At 40.4% G+C, this 22,458-nt stretch overlaps 1 protein-coding gene across 1 annotated transcript in view; it reads right to left on the bottom strand.

Annotated features, from left to right (window-relative positions):
- Positions 1-22,458, bottom strand: part of MYOM1 (myomesin 1) — a 156,298-nt gene that overhangs the window by 73,967 nt on the left and 59,873 nt on the right. The window contains exons 11-14 of the mRNA XM_011996353.1: positions 14,847-14,988; positions 11,599-11,798; positions 9,132-9,188; positions 4,422-4,546 (exon numbers count right to left, since the gene is read on the bottom strand). Coding sequence (XP_011851743.1) covers positions 4,422-4,546; positions 9,132-9,188; positions 11,599-11,798; positions 14,847-14,988 — 524 coding nt within the window. The remainder of the gene's footprint in view (positions 1-4,421; positions 4,547-9,131; positions 9,189-11,598; positions 11,799-14,846; positions 14,989-22,458) is intronic.

Here is a 22,458-nt window from a genome sequence, read left to right as displayed (position 1 = left end):
CATGTGGGAGCGAAAAAATTTGATCTCGTGGAGGTAGAGAGTAGAACGGTGGTTACCAGAGGCTGAGAAGGGTTGGGGGCGGTGGTGAAGAGAGGTTGGTTAATGGGCACAAAAATACAATTAGAAGAAATAAGTTCTAGTGTTCAATAGCACAGTAGGGTGACTACAGTTATCAATAATTTATTATATATTTCCAAATACCTAAAAGATAAGATTTGGAATTTTCTCAACACAAATAATAAATGTTTGAGGTGATGGGTACCCCAATTACTCTGATTTGATCATTACATATTGCAAGGATATATCAAAATATTCAGTGTACCCTGTAAATATATGCATTGATTATGTATCAATAAAATCCAGATTAAAAAAAGATGTTCTCTTTTTTTGCTCAAGTCTTAGAATAATTAATGGGAAAACTAATTTAATGAGACTCTATTCTTGAAATGAAAATGATGTAGAGTGACTTGGAAATCCTCGAATGAAGGACGTGGTGTATATTTGAGCTCTGGTAGAAGATATTGTAAGAAAGCTGTCAGAAGCCTTTGGTAATCCTTTTTCCCTCCTAATTTCCAACTTTGCCCATGGTTGGTCAGAGAAGAAATTTAGAAACTCTTGCCTGATTTTGCTAGAGAAATTTTTAACAGTTTCAAAAGACTTTTCTGATATCCATATCTCGTGACAGATTGACCAGCTGTCAGGATGGTCCATTTCTGGGACTTTAAGTTTATGAGTCCATCACACAGCATGATCTTCCTTGACTTGATAAGGAGGTAACATGGCATGGCATAGAGGAGTCAAAGGGATGGGATCTGGTCCCTTTGTGTTAATAACAAGCCACGTGACCTTGGAAAGCCACACACATGCTCTCAGCCTCAGTTTCGTCTTCTGTAAAACGAGCCAATTTGACAAGGTAACCTCTAAAGTTCCTTGCAGTGTTTTTTATGATAACGTATCTTTTGTGTGTCTGCTGTCTCCTGAGGGACGAAACTCTCTCAGACCTTTAATCTTTTTGTTTATGGCTTTAATTTCTTTTGACATATTCTGCCCCAGCAAATTCTTAGGCCATTATCAGTTGTTTATACTCTCATAAAAAAATAGCTGCCTTTCACTGTGCCGAAAACTTTGTAAGCCATTATAACTCTTTACACCTCTCAACTATGCCATGGAGTAGGTATTGTGGAGGTAGTATTGTATGATTGTCAACATTTTCCAGAGGAGAAGACAAGCCTGGGAAGATTGAAAGGCGACCCAGTGTAATAGTTGGATTTATGCACCTGAACCAGACTGCTGGGGTTCAAATCTCAGTTCTGTTTTGCACCAGCTCTGTGACCTCAGGCAAATTATATACCTTTCTATGCGTCAGTTTCCTCATCTACAAAATAGGCATGATCTGTTATGCCTTTCTCTGTTCCCCGCTCCCTTCTAGCCTCACGATGTCCATGCCCTACTACAGAAGGAGGAGTGGTAAAGAAGGCACAGTGGCTCACAACTATAATCCCAGCACTTTAGGAGGCTAACGGGAGGATCGCTTGACCTCAGGAGTTTGAGATCAGCCTGGGCAACATAAGGAGACCCCATCTCTACAAAACATGTAAAAATATACAGGCATGATGAAAACAAAGGTATTTACCACATAGGGCTACTCTAAGAATTAAGTGGGTTAATTAATGTAAGGTGCTTAGAACCGTGCAAATCTTAGCCATGTTCATTCCTGCTGTTAACGAGTGATACAGTCCTTGTCTCTGACACGATCAGATTTTTGATAGGGGAGTGAGAGAAAGTGCTCAGGACGTAAAACACCTGAGGAAAATGTTTGGGACTAAAAAGAACACAGTAGGACGGGGAGGCTCGAAGTCCAAGGACTGATTCATCTGAGTCCCTTGCTAATAAACCCTTCGATTTCACCTATTCTGGGGATCAAGGACATGCCGTGAAGAAGAACAAGCACAGGGGTGGTCCCAGAGGCAGCATGCCGGGTGCAGGGCGTCCTGGAACAGACACGGCAGGGACAGAAGCGCACAAACCTTTTCCCTTTAGAAAGGTCAGCATATCAGAAGAGCTGCATCAGAAATAATTTGTCTCAGCTCAGAACAGTTTGACATTTGGGTGGCTCTGCAAATGTACCCCAGGTCCCTGGATGTGTTCTGTGTCCTCAGTACCCAACATCCTGGGTGTTCTGTGTTCTGTGCCCTGTGCAGGCCTCTCTACATAGTACTGTGTTCATAAACGCCCCCTTCTGTTCCATGCCAGTAGGTGTGCTGAAGGAAGAATATTAAAATTTTTAATCACAAACTCATAGGTATTTAGGTCTAGGGAAGTTATAGACTTCCACAGAGAAATTAGAGTTTATATGACCAGAGGAAAGGTTCAGCAGCAGCCAAAGCTGACTCATCTGCAGAAAACGCTTCTGAATCGTTGTTATGTGTCCTTATTATAGGAAAGATGGTAATTACTGTCACAGAGGTTATTCAGAACCTTCTTCCTGTGGAGTGTTTCAGAGAGATTCAGTGGGGGTGTGTATTAAACACACTAGGAAATGAACATCGATCCACCACTCTATTTTTGCCATCTATTTTCTTTTAAAAAGCTTACAATGCAGCAGGCGTGGTGGCTCATGCCTGTAATCCCAGCACTTTGGGAGGCTGAGGCAGGAGGATTACTTGAGGTCAGGAGTTCGAGACCACCCTGGCCAACATGGTAAAACCCTGTCTCTACTAAAAATACAAAGTTTAGCCAGGCGTGGTGGCTCACGCCTGTAATCCCAGCTACTCAGGAGGCTGAAGCAGAATTGCTTAGACTGGGGAGGCGGAGTTTGCAGTGAGCTGAGATTGTGTCACTGCACTCCAGCCTGGGCAACAGAGAGACTCCATCTCAAAAAAAAAAAAAAAAAAAAAAAAAGCTCAGAATACTACTCAAGTTATATTATATTTGAGGTTGATATCTAGAAAGTATATAAAAATTTAATATTATTTCTGTAAAACAAGACTCTCTTGGAAGATATCCATATTGCATGTAGAGGAGATAAGGCATCCATTGTCACCATTTTGCTAGGAATAAAAAGGAAGTGAAGAATGCAGCTCAAAGATATTTGTGTATTGTCTTTATGTTGTTACCTAATTTGCGGAAGTTTGCATACACCTATATACCTATGAAACGTATTATTTTGCAATAATTATCAGGGAAGGTGACCTAATAGGTGTTACAAAATCAAATGACCAAAACAGTATTAAGGATGAAAGAGAACGACCTTTAGGAAAATTAATTGAGCACCGTATTTTTATTTTAAAAAATTCTATGATTTTGCTATGAAAGTAAAATGTAAAGTAAATGATACCTTTTCATGCTATCACACAATTTTATTAAAAAAAATTTTAAAGTACAAACACTTGTTTCATTTATTGTTCTAAAACATGGTGCATCGCTACCAATAAAAACATAAAGTTCTTACATATGGGATAAAATAAACTTATTTTCTTTCATTTTCTCAATTATATCCTAATCAGAACCTTTTTAACAAATGGATTTTGAACCTCGTTTTAAGCAAATTCTCTTTAAATGTCATTTTCCAGTAGCCATGATCCTGTTAGTCAAGGACTTCTTGCCCCTCTAAGACCTGTGCCTTGCCTGGCAGCTCTCCTGTTTCTACACTTGTGGCAGTCAGTTCCCCCAAAATAATGTCCTGTACAGGTCTTGGCTCTTCTCCATTTGTTGGGCATAAATCCTTATCAGAACTCCCCTCAAATACGGATGTGTGGTTGATTCACATACCGTTCTCATTCGTTCCACCCATTCTGGGCCTTCATTGCATGCTGCTTTCTCTAATGTTCTAATTCCCAACATAATTGTAAGCTATCTGGGGAAAGAACTTGAAAATATTTACTGTTTTGTGATCCCTGACCTCATTCCGCTACCTGTACTCAGAGTGGAGCTAGCCAAGTACAGCGGCGTGAGGTTGCTGTCTTCCACACTCCCAGCCATTTGAGAGTATTGCCCCTTCTCTGTTCCCCGCTCCCTTCTAGCCTCACGATGTTCATGGCCTGCTACAGAAGGAGGAGTGGTAGAGAGATGAAAAGCCATTACCGAGCAAGGGAGACAGGAAGGTCCCTAGAACACATTGTCATACAGGCAATCTACTATTTCAGGAACATTTCTCTTCTTGTAGGGGCTATGATATTGGGTCTGGATCTCTTAGGAGTCTATGGGTGAGTCTTGGGGATCCATAAACCCCTAGATTTTCAGGCACAGTTCTGTGTTATACACTTCGTTCTATGGAGAAAGTTCACAGTTTACAAAGATCTAGTGAGTTCAAGAAATGTTCCCCTCCTCCCTCATTCCATTGTCCCTGGGAATTTAGCCTCTACTTTTCTAAAGAAATCATTAGGAGGTAGTATGAGGTCATGTTGATTCTAGAATCTTACCTTTTCCACAAAGTACATAATGCCCTCATGACCACGCTGACGAGGGGGCTTCCAGCTGAGCACCACGTAGCTCCGGGTGGCCTCAGTGACAGAGAGGTCTGTCGGGGGGCCAGGCACAATACCCTCTGAAAAACAACAAGGAAACATGAGAAGCACACATTCTGGGTAGCCCAGGATACTCAGAGAGCCACAGATGCTGCTCTCTTTGTGGAGGAAGAGTTAATTATGGCTCCATAGTATAAAGAAATACCTTGTCTCTAAAATTCGCCCACAACATCATTCATTCATTCATTCTTCAAATGCCATTGAGCAGTTGTTGTTGTTTTGGTTTTTTTGTGGGGGAAAGGGTCTCACTCTACCACCCACGCTGGCGTGCAGTGGTGCAATTTTGTCTCACTGCTGCCCTGACCTCCTGGGCCCAAGTGATCCTCCCACCTCAGCCTTCCAAATAGCTGGGACCACAGGTGCACACCACCACACCTACATAATTCAATTTTTTTTTTTTTTTTTTGTAGAGACGAGGTCTCCCTATGTTGCCCAGGCTGGTCTTGGACTCCTGAGCTGAAGTGATCCTCCTGCCTTGGCCTCCCAAATTGCTGGGATTACAGGCGTGAGCCACAGCAGCCAGCCCCATTGCTCATTTAGAATATAGAGCTAAGGAATCTAGGATACTCTTCTTATTTTTAGTTCTGAGGCCAGGTCAGGAGTGTTAGGGTGAAAGCAAGGACAAACTTTCAGAGGCACCCTGATCCCAGAAGTCCCAGAGCATCTAGAGTTTCGAGCCACGTGAACCCCCAACAAGCAGGATTTACCCTGGCTCAGATATGAAAATAAGTGGGGCACTGAATCCTATAAGCAGATAGGCAGGAGCCAAGGACCCAGTGGAGCTGAGTTTATAGTTTTAGTAAAGTTTAGGACAGTTTCAGTTTACAGTTACAGTGAAGTTGGTCTTATCAGGCAGGGGGGAAGGAGACTGGAAATACATAGACTCCAGAGGTCAAGAAAAATAATGGGGTACAGAAAAAATATTTAAAGAAATAATGATGAAAAATTTCCAAATCTGATGAAAACTACAAACTCACGATTAGAGAAACCTGCAAACCCTAAGCACAAGATATACGAAGAAAACTATGCAATGCATATCATAATCAAACGGTAAAAACTAGTGATAAAGAGAATACATTAAAAGCAGATACAGAAGACACATTATAGATTGAGGAACAAAAATAAGAATAAAAGCAATCATTCTTGTAGTGTAGATCTGCATTATGCTGGACAAAGCTCTTAAAGTACTGAGAGAAAAAACTGTCAACCTAGAATTCTATACTTAGTGAAGATATAGTTCAAGAATGAAGGTAAAATAGAGGTTTTTTTCCACATAACAAAGGATAAAATACCAGCACTACAAGAAATGTTCAAGGAAGTGCTTCGGGTGAAAAGAAAATCATATCAAATGGAAATCTGGATTTATACAAAGAAATGAAAAGCAACGGAAATGATAAAAATGTGAGTGAATAAAACCTTTTTTCTTACATTTTATATCTCTGAAAGATAATTGACTACAGTCAAAATAATAATATCATATTATGTAGTTTACAATAAATATGCAAATAAAATGTATGACAATAACAGCACCAAGGATAAGAGTGGGCAATGGAATAATACTGTTGCAGGCCAGGCACGATGGCTCATGCCTGTAATCCAGACACTTTGAGAGGCCAAGGCAAGTGAATTGCTTGAGCTCAGGAGTTTGAGACCAGCCTGGGCAACTTGGTGAAACCCCATCTCTACAAAAAATACAAAAATTAGCCAGGTATGGTGGTATGTACCTACAGCCCCAGCTACCTGGGAGGCTGAGGTGGGAGAATTGCTTGAGCCCAAGAGGTTGAGGCTGCAGTGAGCCATGATCATGCCACTGCACTCCAGCCTGGGCAACAGAGAGAGACCCTGTCTAAAAAAAAAAAAAAAAAAAAAAAAGCAAAAGCACTGTTGTAAATTCTTACACTACATGTGAAGTAATATAATATTACTGGAAGGTAGACTATGAAAAGTCAGGTCAGGACAAAGGAGGTAAAACACAAATATCAGGAATGAGAGAGGTGACACCACTATAAATTCTGCAGATATTAAAAGGATAGTAAGAAAATATGAATAACTTTATGAATGAATAAGTTTCTTGAAAGATGAAAACTATTAAATTTTACTCAAGAAAAAGTAAAGAACCTGAATAGTCCTAAATTTATTTTAAAAATTGAATTTGCAGTATAAAAGCTTCCCACAACAAAACAAAACAAACAAACCAAAAAACAAACCTCCAGGCCTAGATGGCTCCACTGGTAAATTATACTAAATGTTTAATAAAAAAAAAATAGAAGTCCACACAAGCTCTTTCGAAAAATTAAAATAATGGGAACACTTTCCACTCATTACCCTAATACCAAAACCAAGCCAAGACTTTACTAGAAAAACCACAGACCAATATCTTTTATGAATATAGATGCAAGAATTCCTTAAAAAATTTTTAGCAAGTAAACTCCAGCAATGTATAACACAGCATAACATAGTGACATTCAACCCAAGACTGTGAGGTTTAGTTTGCGTCACTTACTTTATTTAGGTTTAATAATCTAAAATTAATCAATGTAATTCAACATGTTAAGTGGAAAAATAAAAATCATATGATCTTCTCAATAGAAACAGGAAAAGCATTTGACAAAATCCAACACTTTTCCCTAATATAAACTCTCAGAAAACCAGGAGTATAAGAAATTTTTCTCAACTGGATAAAGGATAGCTATACAAAACCTACACTTAATGTTATACTTAATGGTGACAGACTGAATGCTTTCCCCCTGAGATCAGGAAAAGGCAAAGATGACCACTTCTATTCAACATTGTACTAAAGGTTCTAGATGGAGCAATAAGGAAAGAAAAAGAAATAAAAGGTATCCAGATTGAAAAGGAAGACGTTAATTTATCTTTATTTACAGATGGCATAATCCTGTAATAGAAAATCCATAATAAATTTCATTAAAAAACCCTAACGTTTGTGAGAATTAATAAATTAGTTCAGCAAGGATGCAGGACACAAAATCAATATACAAAAATCAATTGCATTTCTTTCTAATAGCATCAAAAACAAATTAAAGTAAAAAGCATACCATCTACAGCATGATCAGAAATCTGAAATACTTGAGAGTAAATCTATAAAAATGTGCAGGACCTGTACACTAAAACTACTAAGGTGAGAGAAATGAAAGCAAAGCTGAATGAATGGAGATACAGGCTATGTTCATAAATCAAAAGACTCAATACTGTTCAGTTGAAATCCCAGCATATGTTTTGTAGAAGTTGATAAGCTGATTTTAAAATTTATATAGAAATGTAAAGACAGAATAGCTGAAACAACTTTGGGAGGAAAAAAACCAACATAAGATTAGAGGACTTGTACTGATTTTAAGATGCTAAAATTTATAAGTCAAATAAAATGAAACTCAGAAAAGCCGTAGTAATAAAGACAGTATGGTATTGATAGAGGGGAAAGAAAATTGACCAATAGAGATTCCAGAAATTGATCCACAAATACGTAATAAATTGAATTTGACAATGGTGCCAAGACAAATTTGTTGGGTAAAGAATAATCTTTTCAATAGATATTGCTGAAATAATTTAATAGCCATATGCAAGTATGAATGATAGTAGTAACTGAGACCCTTACTTCTTGTAACATAGAAAAAATTAATTTTAAATGCGTCACAGAGTGAAATGTAAAAACGAATGCTATAACATTTCCAGTGGGAAAAAAACAGGAAGAATACCTGGATTTGACGAAGATGCCCAATGTCACAAAAACTGGCAAATTAACACATGAAAAGATGCTAAACATTATGAATAAAATGCAAATCAAAGCCACAAAGAAATATCACTATGAACCCACTAGAATGGCTAAAATTAGAAAGACTGGCCACACTAAGTCCTAGTGACAAGGCGGGAGCAACTGGAATTCTCATGTGATGCTGGTGGGAATGGAACACGGTACAATCATTTCAGAAAACAGTTGGCAGTTCCTTTAAAAATTAAGCATACACTTACCACATAACACATCCATTCAACTCCTAGGTATTTACGCATGATATAAATGAAAGCATATGTCCACAGAAACAGTTAAGAATGTTCATAGAAGCTTTCAACAGTGAATGGATAAATACATTGGAATGAATTGATACACACACCAATGTAGATAAATCTCAAAATAATTACGCTGAGTAAAGAAAAACAGACAAAAATGAACACGATTCAATTGATCTACAATTGTGGACAACGTAAACTACAGTGACAGAAAGCAGATCAGTGATGGCTGGAGATGGGGAGACATGAAAGGGAGGAATTACAAAGGGGAAGGGGAAATTTTAGGGGTGATAAATATGTTCATTATTTTGAAAATGGTGATGGTTTCACGGGTATATACACGTGTAAAATTTATCAAATTGTACATTTTACATATTTGCAGTATATTGTATGATAATTACATCTTAATAAAGCTTTGAAAATAAAATGGGATTCTCTGACTTAAGTTACTTACAATCTCCACATATTTTAGAATGTTCTTCCCAAAACATCTTAAGCAATACACACGGCACCCTCTACAACAAAAGCCAAACTGCTCAGCAAAACATCAGCAATAGTATCTGGGGCAACCAGACTTCTTACCTGAAGGTTCTTCTTCAGTAACAATGATCTGTCCAGTCCAGGGTGCTGAGGGGCGACCTGAACAAAGACAAATAGAAGAATTACAAACGTTCACAAGTGTGCAATTTATCAGCTGCACTGATGAGTTGGGGAAGTGGCCAGATTAGTCACAACTGGGGTTGTTACTAGTAGACTTCTGTGTTTTCCCATGAATGGTATCAATCATGTAGAGGGCATTGTGGGAAACACAGCCCCTGTCCTCAAGGTACTCATAATCTCCTGGAGCCTGGAATCTATCTGCCTGGACTGGCTGAGTAGACGTTTCTGGAACTGTACTGGCACAAGCTAGGTAAGTAACCGGTGTTCATTTAACTGTCCAGTATGAATCTCCTGGAACAGGTAGGCTTGCTCATCCCCTCTGAAGAGATAGCATGCGTTTGGGAGAAACATTTCCAGAACAATTGTAAGTCCAGTAGTTATTTATCTGTCATAATAAGATGAAAGAGGAGAGGGAGTGCTGATCCTGCAGTAAAGCTCAGCAAAGCAAATCTTTCCCATTACATTTTGAAAAACATTATCTCCAAAGGAAATCAGTTGAGATCCTGAGCAAGAAAAATGAATGATACAGGTACAAAGTTAAAGAGGAAATTTCACTTGTATGATCCCATAATCATCAGAAAGAGAGAGTGGTTCTACTCTTGCATTAACCAGGGGACTTTCTGTCAGAGTTTGTGCAAAAACGGAAAGGCGGTGAAGAAGATAACTTATTTTCAATTCAAACAAATCTTATTTTGATTAGAATTAATAAAAGAGGAGAAAACGAATGTATGAGATGGAATTTGCAAGTTCAGAAAAGAGGGCAGGAAGTTGGAGGGTTGGTGAAAAGTGACTGAAGAGCAATCAAGGAGCCTGATGGGACACAGTTGCTGGGGAAATGGTAATATTATTATTATCATTTTGAGATGGAGTCTCGCTCTGTTGCCCAGGCTGGAGTGCAGTGGCGTGATCTTGGCTCACTGCAACCTCTGCCTCCCGGGTTCAAATGATTCTTCTGCCTCAGCCTTCCAAGTAGCTGGGATTACAGGTGCCTGCCACCACGCCTGGATAATTTTTTGTATTTTTAGTAGAGACGGGGTTTCGCCATGTTGGCCAGGCTGGTCACGAACTCCTGACCTCAGGTGATCCACCCACCTCGGCCTCCCAGAGTGCTGAGATTACAGGTGTAAGCCACCACAACCAGTCAGTGACTTTATTTTAATTAGACTTTTATGATGCCACTACATGTACTGAAGGTAAAGAATAACACTGTGAATGTAGCATAGACCAGCAGTCCTCTAGAAAGGTGATTTTGCCCCTCAGGTGATATTTGGTAGTGTCTCCATGACACTGCTGGTATCTAGTGGTTAGAGACAAGGGATGTTGCTCAGCCTCCGGCAATGAACAGGACACCCCCAGCCACCTCCCGCAACGACAAAGAATTACTGGCCTAAAATGCCAGTAGGGCCAAGGTTGAGAAGCCTGGCATAAGACTGAAATGTTACTATCCAACACTTCTCGTAATGTCATTTTACGTTCCCTATTGTTGGAGATGCCATATGGGTTTCCATGAAACAAATATAGAGCATGATTCATGTACCATGGTTTTGACATTAAGACTTGGAGACTAAATTTATTAAAAGATTATTATTATTGTTATTATTGAGATAGGGTCTCACTCTGTTGCCCAGGCTGGAGTGCAATGGTGTGATCACAGCTCACTGCAGCCTTGACCTCCTGGACTCTAGCAATCCTCGCACCTCAGCCTCCTAAGTAGCTGGGACTTACAGGTGTATGCTACCATGCCTGGCTTTTTTTTTTTTTTTTTTTTGTAAAGATGGGGTCTTTCTATGTTGCCGGGGCTGCTCTCAGAACTCCTAGGCTCAAGCAATCCTCCCATCTTTGCCAAGTGCTGGGATTACAGGTGTGAGCCACCACGCCTGGCCTGAAAAGATGATTTTTGACAGTCTAATATGAGAACTCAAACCTAGATTAGACATAATGTTGTCTATCTGTTTTTCCTTTGATATAGAGAGACGTACTGTGCTGAGATATTAGTGCTCTAAGGGAGGACTCCAAGGTAAAGAAATAGACCTAGAGGCAGAAAAAAAAAATTATTTTTGGAATGTATAATAATGGGAATAAGAATGTTCTCCAGGCTCTTTGCTTTCATACTTCATTCCACACACAATGCCTGGAACTCAGTTTAACAATATAAATGTTTCTGAATAAAATAAAATAAAATAAAATAAAATAAAATAAAACCCTTAAGAGAATGACTAAGGCAAAGTTTTGGGGGGATTTTTCCCCCTCGGATTTTCTGATGAAAAAAGGATTTCTTGTTCTTGTCTCCCTCTAGTGGAAGGGAGAGGAACAACCTTGCAATGAAGCTGATTCTTGCAGTCATTTTAAAAAGGTTTAGGGAAGGTCCTGAAAAATGAAAAGTGCTTACTTTTAAGTCTAGCTTTCTCAGCTGGATCCAGAGCAGCCACGGGCTCGGAAACTCGAGATGGGAAACCTATTCCCGTTTTATTCACAGCTCGAACTCGGAAGATATAGGAACGACCTTCGATCAATCCAGTGACAGGAAAACGAGCAAACTTCACAGGTATGTCATTGCACTGCGACCAGTTATCTGTGCCCACCTCACACCTAAAGGAATGAGCATGATTGACAAAACTAGTAAAAGAAGTATGGCTTAATGAATATCTCCAGAGCTGCAAAATCACCCAGTTGTTTCAGATCTCCCAGTAAAACATCCAAGTCAGGCGTGGCTCGCTAGCTGGTGAACTGCAGGCACCCAGTTTCATTCAAATGCACTGTGTCTTCTTTACCAAGAGAAAAGAAGCCTCAGGTCCTTCCTGAACTCATAAAAGGCAGGCGTCTGAGGGGCCTTGTGTACAAAGCAGAGGGGTTTGGGGGCTGCTGGGCTAAGCAGATAAATATATCCAATCTTAGCACTGGAGAGGACCCCCAAACATCCCCCCGGCGGATGCCTTCAATTCTACCATTAGTGACTTCTCTGTCTTCCTTAGGTATCTCCTTTGAAAACCAGAGATATTATTGAGAAAACTGGCGTCGTAAAAGATAGCTATTTGCACTGTAGTTTGGAGACTAGTTCACCATATTTTCTCACTTGATGGTCATTACATCCTGTATAGAGGGTAAGGAGGTTATTGTGGAGATGTTTGTTTCTTTAACCGAAGAGACTGATGAGAGGTGAGGAGATGCCCAGGCCTGGCAGGGGCAGATTGAGTAGGTACTTGGAAACACTGATTTCTAATTGAGTGCTTTTACAGCAGTTGGTACCTGGGGATGGAGTGGGTCACTCCCAGCAGACAAATGTGACAGCTCATATCATGCTGTTGGCCTGATCAACAAAGCTTTAGGGGCTCAACATGTGACTAAATTTTACAGCATTAGGATTAAGCAACTCTTACCTTTTTTATGAGCAGAGTGCTGCACTTTTAGTTCATATCATTTCCCCAACATGGGCTCTATGTCCAAAATGTATAATTCCCAAATGATTCTCAGGGGCCTGGGGGTTGCCAGTGGCAGGACAGAGGCGGCTGGTGTGGGAAGTTTATCTCCCCTCCTCACAATCACCTTCCTCTCTTTGATATAGACAATAGACAATCTCCTTATGTAAAGCAGAATAGACAACTTCCTCACTTTCCTTATGTAAAGTGTTGTCTGTCAAATGTGGCTTCGATCCCTGCCTTCCATCCATTTCCCCTAATCCTCCTTGGTAGAAATTCTGGAGCTGCTAGGATTTTGGGGAGGTGGGGCGGTGGCAGAAGCCGATAGGGCCAGGACAATTCTTCAAACTACACCTGTCTCCAGAGATTCTGCCAGGACTCAGCCTCTTCTCTGTGCAGATACTGTGGTGACCCAGTGACACTAGAGGATCCTTCCTAACCTCATGTGGGCAGAAAGAAAGGCGGAACTCACTGCTCCTGACACTGTCCGCAGCACGTTGGAGCAGAAAGAACACAAACCTACAGCCAGGCTCACATCTGAATTCTAGTTCTGCTACTTATTACCCGCGTGATCTTAGGCGAGATAGTGCTTCCTCACTGATATGTGGTCTTGGGCCTCATTTCCTATTTGAAATAAAAGCAACGACCTCACAGGGTGGTTATGGGTTAGTGGTTAATATATGCGAAGTGTTTAGAACAATGCCATGCACACAGTAAATGCCTAATAAATCATAGCCACAAGGTGGGTATTTTCATTACGACTAAGGCCAGAGGGGAACAAAATGTACTGATTGTCCCTGGCCTTTCACTGGTCAAAGTGTAAAAATCCCTTGGAAATGTGCCAAAGACAATAAAGCACAAAAAAGAATATATCTAAACCTTCACAATTCATCACTACTAAATGATGAAATGTTGTGGAAGCATTTTTTCACATGGATGGTTGAATAGTATATAATTTATTAGAAATACTTCTTACAAATAGTTCTGAGCACAATCGCCTGTATTTATGTACTGCGAGGTTCAACGCACCCTTGGTGCAAACTCATTGTGCTAATACCACACAGATTGTCCGTCTCTAGTGATTTCTACAATGAGGCTTCATTACTCAAAAATGAAAAGAGAATTGGAGCAATGATCTGAATAGAAACCAAGTCAGAGAACAATGTTATTTAGGCCAATAATCTAAACTTGCTGTCTGTATTGTCCAAGCTCATGTCATAATTAATGTGTAAAGCCCAATTACTATAAATATCAGAGCCTCTAAAGTTTTGGAGAATGTAGACAACAACTTGTAGATAGTGCATAATTTGCTACTATTGATTTTTTGTTGTTACTTCTTTGTATAACTTGGAAACACATCCTGAGGTAGAAATAAGACTTTGGTAGTATTACCAAAGTAAATATTCTTAAATTATTGACATATTAGGAATATAGACATTAACTATGCTGAATTCCAATTATTTCATTTCCAAGGTGACCTCTATGAGGTCTACAAATTCATAACATTCTTGCCAAATTAGTGACATAAGGTGGTAGCCAAATTCAAAAAAATTCATCTTTGGAATTTAGGTAAATAATTAATTCATTTTTGGAACTTTTACCTAAATCCCAAAGAAGAATTTTTTGAATTTGACTACCAGCTCATGTCACTAATTTGGCAAGAATGCTATGAATTTGTAGACCTAATAGAGACCTAACAGAGGCCATCTTAGAAATGAAATATATATATATATACACACACACACCCCTATTTACCTAAGTTCCAAAGATGAATTTTGTGACACTATGATATGAGCTGTCACATTTGTCTGCTGGGAATGACCCACTCCATCTGCAGGTACTAACTGCTGCAAAAGTACTCAATTAGAAATTGGTGTTTCCAAGTACCTACTCAACACACACACACACACACACACACACACAGGTACTTATAATGGGTATATATACCCATTTTATATATATATACATATATGTAGGACCATTATATGTATGTGTGTCTATGTATGTGTATGTGTGTGTACATCTATACACACACAGAGAAAGAGAGAGTGAGAGACTGAGACAGAGACAAATAGAGAAAAAGAAAGATGAAGAGAGATACAGAAATAGAAACAGAGAGAAAGGCCAGAAAAGAAAATATTTCCCCTAGAAATGATGCGAGAAATCAAGACTGCATCTCTATGACCAAATAACTGTAACTGATATTAGCCTCAGCACTAACTTGTCAATAAAATATCCGAGAATAGGACTCCCTCCATCGACAGCTGGCTGTTTCCAAGAGATGATGATATAATCTTTGTTGGCCTCCAAGCACTTCACATCCAAGGGAGCAGCTGGGGCTCCTTCAATCTCTGCATCAGCATCTGTGGAGAGAGAAGGATCCCATTAACCCTCTCAGACATGCTGTCAGCTTGGCAGCCAGAGGTCTCAGTGCACACGCTTCTTACCACATCATCACAGTGGCTCCATCTTTGGCCCCAACACAGCAAGCATCAAATCTTGCTATTTGTTGACCAACATGTGTGTTTTTCACCTTCGGCAGGAAGAACATTGGGTCAGAAAATAGAAAGTGCTCTGAAAAGAACCCATGACCTTTGTCTCATAGTCCTTCCAGCCCAAAATGTTCCAAAAGAAAATTAATATAGAGATGCTGAAGATTGCATTCAGACAAGTCAGTTGTGCCAGAAAGTCAGTTCTCATGACATTGATTGTGCAATGTTGCTAAGAAAAAACTAAGAAAGCCCCCAAGAGGGACAAATGCCCCTTCTGGAGGCATCCGCAAGAAAATACGAGTCAGAGCTTCGCCAGTCGTAGGCAAGACACTACCATTTTGAAAGAGAAAACATTTGTTTTAATCAAATGATTGTCACCAAACTGAAGACACTTAGGGAAAGAACTCCAATGCAATACTCACATCTGAGCTTAGTTTATCTGAGTTTAGTAAAAGTCCAGGATAATACAAGAAACAGTACAATCCCTTTCTATGTAATGGGATCCCCTGACCACGCAGCCCCTCAGGCACAGCTAAATTAGTGAATCAGGGCTGTTTACAGGAGGGAGAAAAGGGGGAATGAAAATATTCAGTTAGCAACACTTTAAGTGAGAATAATTAAGACAAGAGGCAGGGTCCCTGGGGGCGGAGGCCCACATTTGCCAATTCCTCCTGGCATTTGACCAACGCTTTCATAAACCGAGTTAGTAGAAGAGGGCGAGACATGCGGGAGCCACTCACTCAAGGGAAAGCACCCATGTCAACCAAACAAACACTTTCTTTTCCTATGATCTACCTTCTGTAACTCTTATGAGTTACAAGGACATTTGATAACGTAGCAGAAATATTTGTCTACTGCATTTAACAGGTTTGCATTACCTGTGAAGAGCTCAAGCCACTTGGGTTTTGAACATTCTGTTTCCTGCTCTGTGAACCAGCAGGAAAGCGTCTAGGCAAATATCTCCTGCAGAAGTGCTATAGGAGAATGTAACTAAATCATTGTGCCTAAAACTTAATGCAGAATCTCTGCGTGGCACTCAATGGGAAACGAGCATTTTGATGAGGAGACACGTCTTTCCTTCCAGACTTTCAGAGCACTGGATGGCGGAGAGTGGTGCTGCTGATGGCAAAGGCAGAGCAGAGCTGCAGAGGAGGTGGGGATGCTGAGGCTGACATGCTTGGGCTGCAAAAAAGGCATTGCTAGAAAGCCACTCAGCTACAAGGGGGACAGCTGGCAACCTCTAGCTATGTCCTTTGCTAATGGCCTATAGCACAACAACCAGCAGCCCCTGAATTGATAGAGCAGAGTTTAGTGAGCTGGGCATCCATGGCTTAGCTGCACGATGGCAGGAATACGCTGTTGTGGAGCCTGGCAGACAGCGGGCATTCAGGGAGCCATTGTTCAGCATTTGTATAGCATTGCTTGGAACTGAGGTGGGCTTGACAATCTTCCAAGTTACTCAGGCATTCATTTGCTCATTCATTCGTTCATTCATTCAGTGCTCTTCTAGGTGTTAACTGCAAAAGTTAAAAAATAAGGATCCTAGCTGGGTGCCGTGGCTCATGCCTGTAATCCTAGCACTTTGGGAGGCTGAGGCAGGTAGATCACTTGAGCCTAGGAATTCAAGACCAGCCTGGGCAACATGGTGAGATCCTGTTTCTATGCATTAAAAAAAAAAATAGCCAGGTGTGGAAGTGCGGGCCTGTGTTTCCAGTTACTTGAGAGGCTGACAGAAGAAGATTGTTTGAGTCTGGGAGGTAGAGGCTGCAGTGAGCTATGATCGCACCACTACACTCCAGCCTGGGTGACAAAGTAAGACCTTGTCTCCAAATAATAATAATAATAATAATAACCTTCTTTTTCTCAAGAAGCTACAATATAGTGTGAGAAGCAAAACATACTTGGGATGACAAGCGACAACTGTGAAGCAAGGAATCATAGTATTTGGCTTCTAGCAGCTGCTACACAGTGTGGGGCCCACAGCCCCCTTCAGACAACATTAATCCTCTTCTATGCCTCTGCCCTTCCATCTCCCAGCCCTCCAAACAGCCAAACTTTTTGTAAGTTTGATTATTAGGTCAAAGATTAGCTTACTACTCTTTATATTTTGACCTCTGACACAGACTATTAAACACTTTTTGCAAAATGTAAGTAATTCTATTGTCTTTATTGTAAAAGTATTATATATATTTTATGTGAACTGTATGATAATCAAAAACTATGTTAAAATCCCTTTTTTATAACCCAGAGATAACTACTATTAACATATTGGCCTAAATCTTTCTAGACTTTCTTCTATATTTATAAACTCAGAAATGATTATTTTTGAAACAAAGTGATTTTACTATATAGTTTCATGTAAGCTGTTTTTTCTTGATATATTTCCATATCAATACATGTGGGTAGACACTGGTTTTCATTGCTGTGTGGTATGTCATTGTTTCATGGAGCATCTATTATACTTTATTCTATAACTTGCAAATTCGTGAATATCTATATTTCTTTCAATTTTCCTCCAAACTTTTTTTTCACCTCTGTCCACTTAGCTCTTAGGACTAGAATTGTTGGAAATGTGTGTTTTTGATATTTAGTGGCAAAGACCCTGAGAAAAGTTAAACCAATTTATACTCACCAGCCACTGTAGCAGTGTTGTTCCTCCTTTACCCCAGTGGATTGTAAAAAACGTTAAATCTTTTCAATATAATAGGAAAAATAATCTCATTTCAATTTTCTTTCTTTTTTTCTTTTTTTTTTTTTTTTTGAGACAGGGTCTCACTCTGTTGCCCAGGCTGGAGTGCAGTGAGGCAATCATAGTTCACTGTGGCTTTGACCTCCCAGACTCAAGCTCTCCTACCTCTTCAGCCTCCCAAGTAGCTAGGGTTATAGGCATACTCCACTATGCCCAACTAATTTTTTAATTTTTTGTAGAGACAGGGTCTCACTATGTTGCCCGGGCTGGTCTTGAACTCCTGGGCTCAAGTGATCCTCCCACCTGGGCCTCCCAAAGTGCTGGGATTACAGGCGTGAGCCACTGTGCCCAGCCTCATTTGAATTTTCATTGATTTGATTACTAATGAAAATGTCTTCATATACCTATTTGCCATTTTCAATTCTTCTTTCATGACATTTTAATGACATCCTTTATCACTTTATTATTTCTCTGTCTCTTTCTGCATGAGAGAGAGCGAGAGAGAGATTGTGTGGAAAAAAAGAAAAGAGAAAGAGAAGGAAAGAATACATCAAAACCTCAAAGAATACGTAATAAAATGATAACACTGGATACCTGTGGGTGGCAGACTTATGGATGGCTTTACTTTTTCTTTGTAAAATTTATATCATCTATTTTTTCACAATGAACACATATTATCTGTGTAATAAAATCTTGGCCAAATGTGTACAGCTCTTTACACTGTGTTTCTGCAGACATATGGTGCTTTATACACTGATCATTCTGGTGTGGAAGCTATTTTCCAAGCTGCAAGAATATCAGAGCTCCAAAACAATGCCCTGAAGTGACCTCGTGCAGCTCAGTGAATACAAAGTTTAAAATATATATATATTATTTAAACAATGGCAGTTTCTTACAAAGTTAAACACAAATTACCTAGCAATTCCACTTGTAGGTAGGTACCCAAGAGAAATGAAGATATAGGCCTATAAATATGAACACAAATGTTTATAATAACCAAAGAGTAAAAATGATCACACTGTCCATCAGTGGGTGAACGTACAGGCAAAAGGATGCATATCCATGTATTGGAATGCAATTTAATAAGAAAAAGGAATAATAGGTGTTACAACATGAATGAACCTCAAAACACATAAAGCCAAAGAAGGCCGACATAAAAAACCATAGAGATCCAGAAATGTCCAGAAAGACAAATCTATAGAGATAGAAAGTGAATTAGTAGTTGCAGGAGGCTAGACTGGGTACGGAAGAGGGAAATAGGGAGGAGAAATCTTTTTGGGTTGATGTAAATTTTCTTTCTTTTCCTTCCTTCCCTTCCTTCTCTCCTTCCCTCCTTCCTTCCCTACCTGCCTGCCTTCCTTCCCTCTCTCCCTCTCTTTTTCTTCCCTTCTTTTTCCCTTCTTCTCCTCTTCTTCTTCTTCTTCTTCTTCTTCTTCTTCTTCTTCTTCTCCTCCTCCTCCTCCTCCTCCTCCTCCTCCTCCTCCTCCTTCTTTTTTCTCTTCTTCTTCTCCTCTTCTTCTTCTTCTTCTTCTTCTTCTTCTTCTTCTTCTTCTTCTTCTTCTCCTCCTCCTCCTCCTCCTCCTCCCTTTCCCTTCCTTTCCCTTCCCTGCCTTCTTTTCTTCTTCTCTCTCACTTTCTTTTCTCTTTTCTTTTTGAGACAGGGTCTCATTCTGCCACCCAGGCTGGAGTGCAGTGGTGCAATCACCACTCATCGCAGCCTCGACCTCCTGGACTCAAGCAATCCTCCCACCTCAGCCTCCTGAGTAGCTGGGACCACAGGCATGCACCACGCCCAGCTAATTGTTTTCAGTTTTTGTAGAGATGGGGTCTTGCTATGTTGCCCAGGCTGGTCTCAAACTCCTGGGCTCAAGAGATCCTCCTTTCTTGGCCTCCCCAAGTGCTGGGATTACAGGCGTGAGCCATTGTACCTGGTCAAAATTTTCTAAAAGTGGAGTGTGGGTAATGGTTGTCTAACTCTGTAAATAAACTAAAAAGCACCAAATTGTAACTTAGCATGAGTGAACTTTATGGCATGTAAATTATATCTCAAAAATATGTTTTTAAAAACCTAATATATATCATTTAAAATAAATTTATAAGTGAAATCTTTCTCTAAAGATTATAAAATTCACAATGCAATTCTGAAATTTACCTTTCCAATTTTGTCGTTTCCATTTATCTTTTCAATTCTCTCACATCAACCTCTGACAAACTGAGAATCTTTCCATTTCCTTAATGTGTGGATTTGAAAGCTGGCTTGAGTGTAAATTTTAAATTGGAACACCTTCACCTCGTCCATAGTTAGTAACATGAAGTCTGGCCTAAACCTGGCAAAGAGGCACCTTTCTGGGTGTGGGCACTGAGAAATGCTGAGGAACCCTAGACTAGGTCAGAGTTCCCAGAAAAAGTTCACGAAGGAAGGAGCATGACAAAGAGTTTTGGAATAGCCAGCGATGTTCTCTGGCTCTGGTAAAACAACGGAAAGCGGAAGCAAAGACTTAGCTTAGTTCATCCTCATCTAGCCGGGTTTATCCTGGTGATTTGGCTAAATGAACACACTTGCTAATTGCAGTGTGTCGGTTCTCACTGCGATTTTCCCAGAAGGCCAGCTCCTGTCTTCCCTGACGATACAGACTTTTTCATGATGCCTCTGTGGCGGAGAACGCCTGACATGCTTTTCAGATGTTATAGATATTCAGATATCTGTACCAGTTGCCGGTCTGGGACAGAATTCAATGATCATTTGTATTGTTCAATGCTGATGTGGTATGGCCTGCTAACTGTCCCCAGTAATCATTCTTCCGGTTTCCTTTTAGTACTAGGACCCCTGAGCGTTAGCAGAAAACATGGCTGGCAAACAAGAGACCGTACATCCTAGCTCCCCTCACTGTGAAGTGTCTGCATGTGCTAAGTGTGCACCAAGCAGAAGTGATGAGTGCAATTCGGCCTCTGCCCCTCCACTCCCTTTCTTTCCCCTCCCCATAGGCTGGGATGGGAACTTGGGACAGTACCCCAGGCGCAGTGCAATAACAACATAGAGGGGACCTGGGAAGAGGCATCAGGATCATACCCAACTTTCACATAGAGGAGAGAAATAAACCTTTTGTTATTTCATCTCAGCAGCTTAGCCTAGATCCTAATTAAAATCCTGGGTTAGCCACTGGAAGACTTACAACCTAGTTCCACTTCTGCTTCTAATTAACTGAAGTTTTTGGTAAACTACTTTTTTGAACCTCAGTTTCTGCATCTTAAAATTAAGGGGTTGTACTAGGATGAGAAGTCTAACATTTTTTGAGTCATCAACCCCTTTGACAAGCCGGTAAAGCCTAGAGGTCCTTCTGAGAGTAATGTATTTAAACACATAAAATAAAATGTATGTGATTACCAAAAAAACTAATTATATTGAAATACAGTTCTAATCACAGACCCTTTGGAAGTCTGTGGATCCCAGCTGAGCACTCAAAACGTTGATGAGTTTATGATGCTATTTAGCGCATGACAGATAAAAATGAACTAGTCTACCTGCATTGTTTCTATTTTAAATTTTCTCTACATTATGATGCTTTAACATCTTAGACACCTTTCTGACTAAGGAGGGCCTGCCTTCCTGAGGCGAGCCAATTCTTAGGGCCCAGAGGGGAGCATGACTGAGATGCAAACTAACCACTTCAGCCACACCTCCTTTATCTGGCCTGTAGAACCCAGGAACCAATATTGCTCTGCCTTAATCATCCCTGGGGCCAGGTACCAGGCAAGCAGGGACCACACTTGTAACTTACAACCTACTGAAATTATTTGAACTAGCCAATCCTAACTTGTTAATTGCCCTACTTTCCTTTCCCAAAGAAACTCCAATAAAGGCCTTGGTCTAGGCACTCCTTTGCTCCTCTTGCCCCTTGTGACTCATGACTGACACTGGCACTTTCCCATGTGGCCCTGCTGTTCCTGTTCTAGGACCTGTGAGTATCATCCACGTTGTTTTCTTGTGCCTCTCCTGGATCTCTTCTTATGACTGCATCTGACTCATCATCCCGTAAGAAAACACAGAACAGTACCTGGTGGCGTAAACGTGCTAACGGTCTTCCAAAGTGCCAGGATCCCAAGGAGGAATAACATTCCACGTGTACATATCCAATCCACTTAAGACACCACTGAAAATAATCCCAGCACTTTGGGAGACCGAGACAGGTGGATCATGAGGTCAGGAGATCGAGACCATCCTGGCTAACACGGTGAAACCCCGTCTCTACTAAAAATACAAAAAATTAGCTGGGCGTGGTGGTTGGCACCTGTAGTCCCAGCTACTCAGGAGGCTGAGGCAGGAGAATGGTGTGAATCCAGGAGGCGGAGCTTGCAGTGAGCTGAGATCGTGCCACTGTACTCCAGTCTGGGTGACTGAGCGAGACTCCCTCTCAAAAAAAAAAACACTGAAAGAATAGAAAGACTCCTAAAGTCAGCAATTATGGTTTGTCTCAAGAATTAAGCTGAAACTCCTTGCTTCCTAGTTCACCAAAACAGAGGCTATAAAGTTCAGTTATGGGCCAAGGGACCTGAAATGAAATCATAAATTGACTCTGAAATACACATTAAAGATTTACACCCAAAACAACAGATCCCTCCTCTGCAGCAGCTTCTCTGAACTGAGGCGGCGG

This window comes from Mandrillus leucophaeus, unplaced genomic scaffold (genome assembly GCF_000951045.1).
Source record: "Mandrillus leucophaeus isolate KB7577 unplaced genomic scaffold, Mleu.le_1.0 Scaffold51, whole genome shotgun sequence".
In the NCBI taxonomy this organism is placed as follows: domain Eukaryota; kingdom Metazoa; phylum Chordata; class Mammalia; order Primates; family Cercopithecidae; genus Mandrillus; species Mandrillus leucophaeus.
This window is presented reverse-complemented; position numbering and strand designations above follow the sequence as displayed.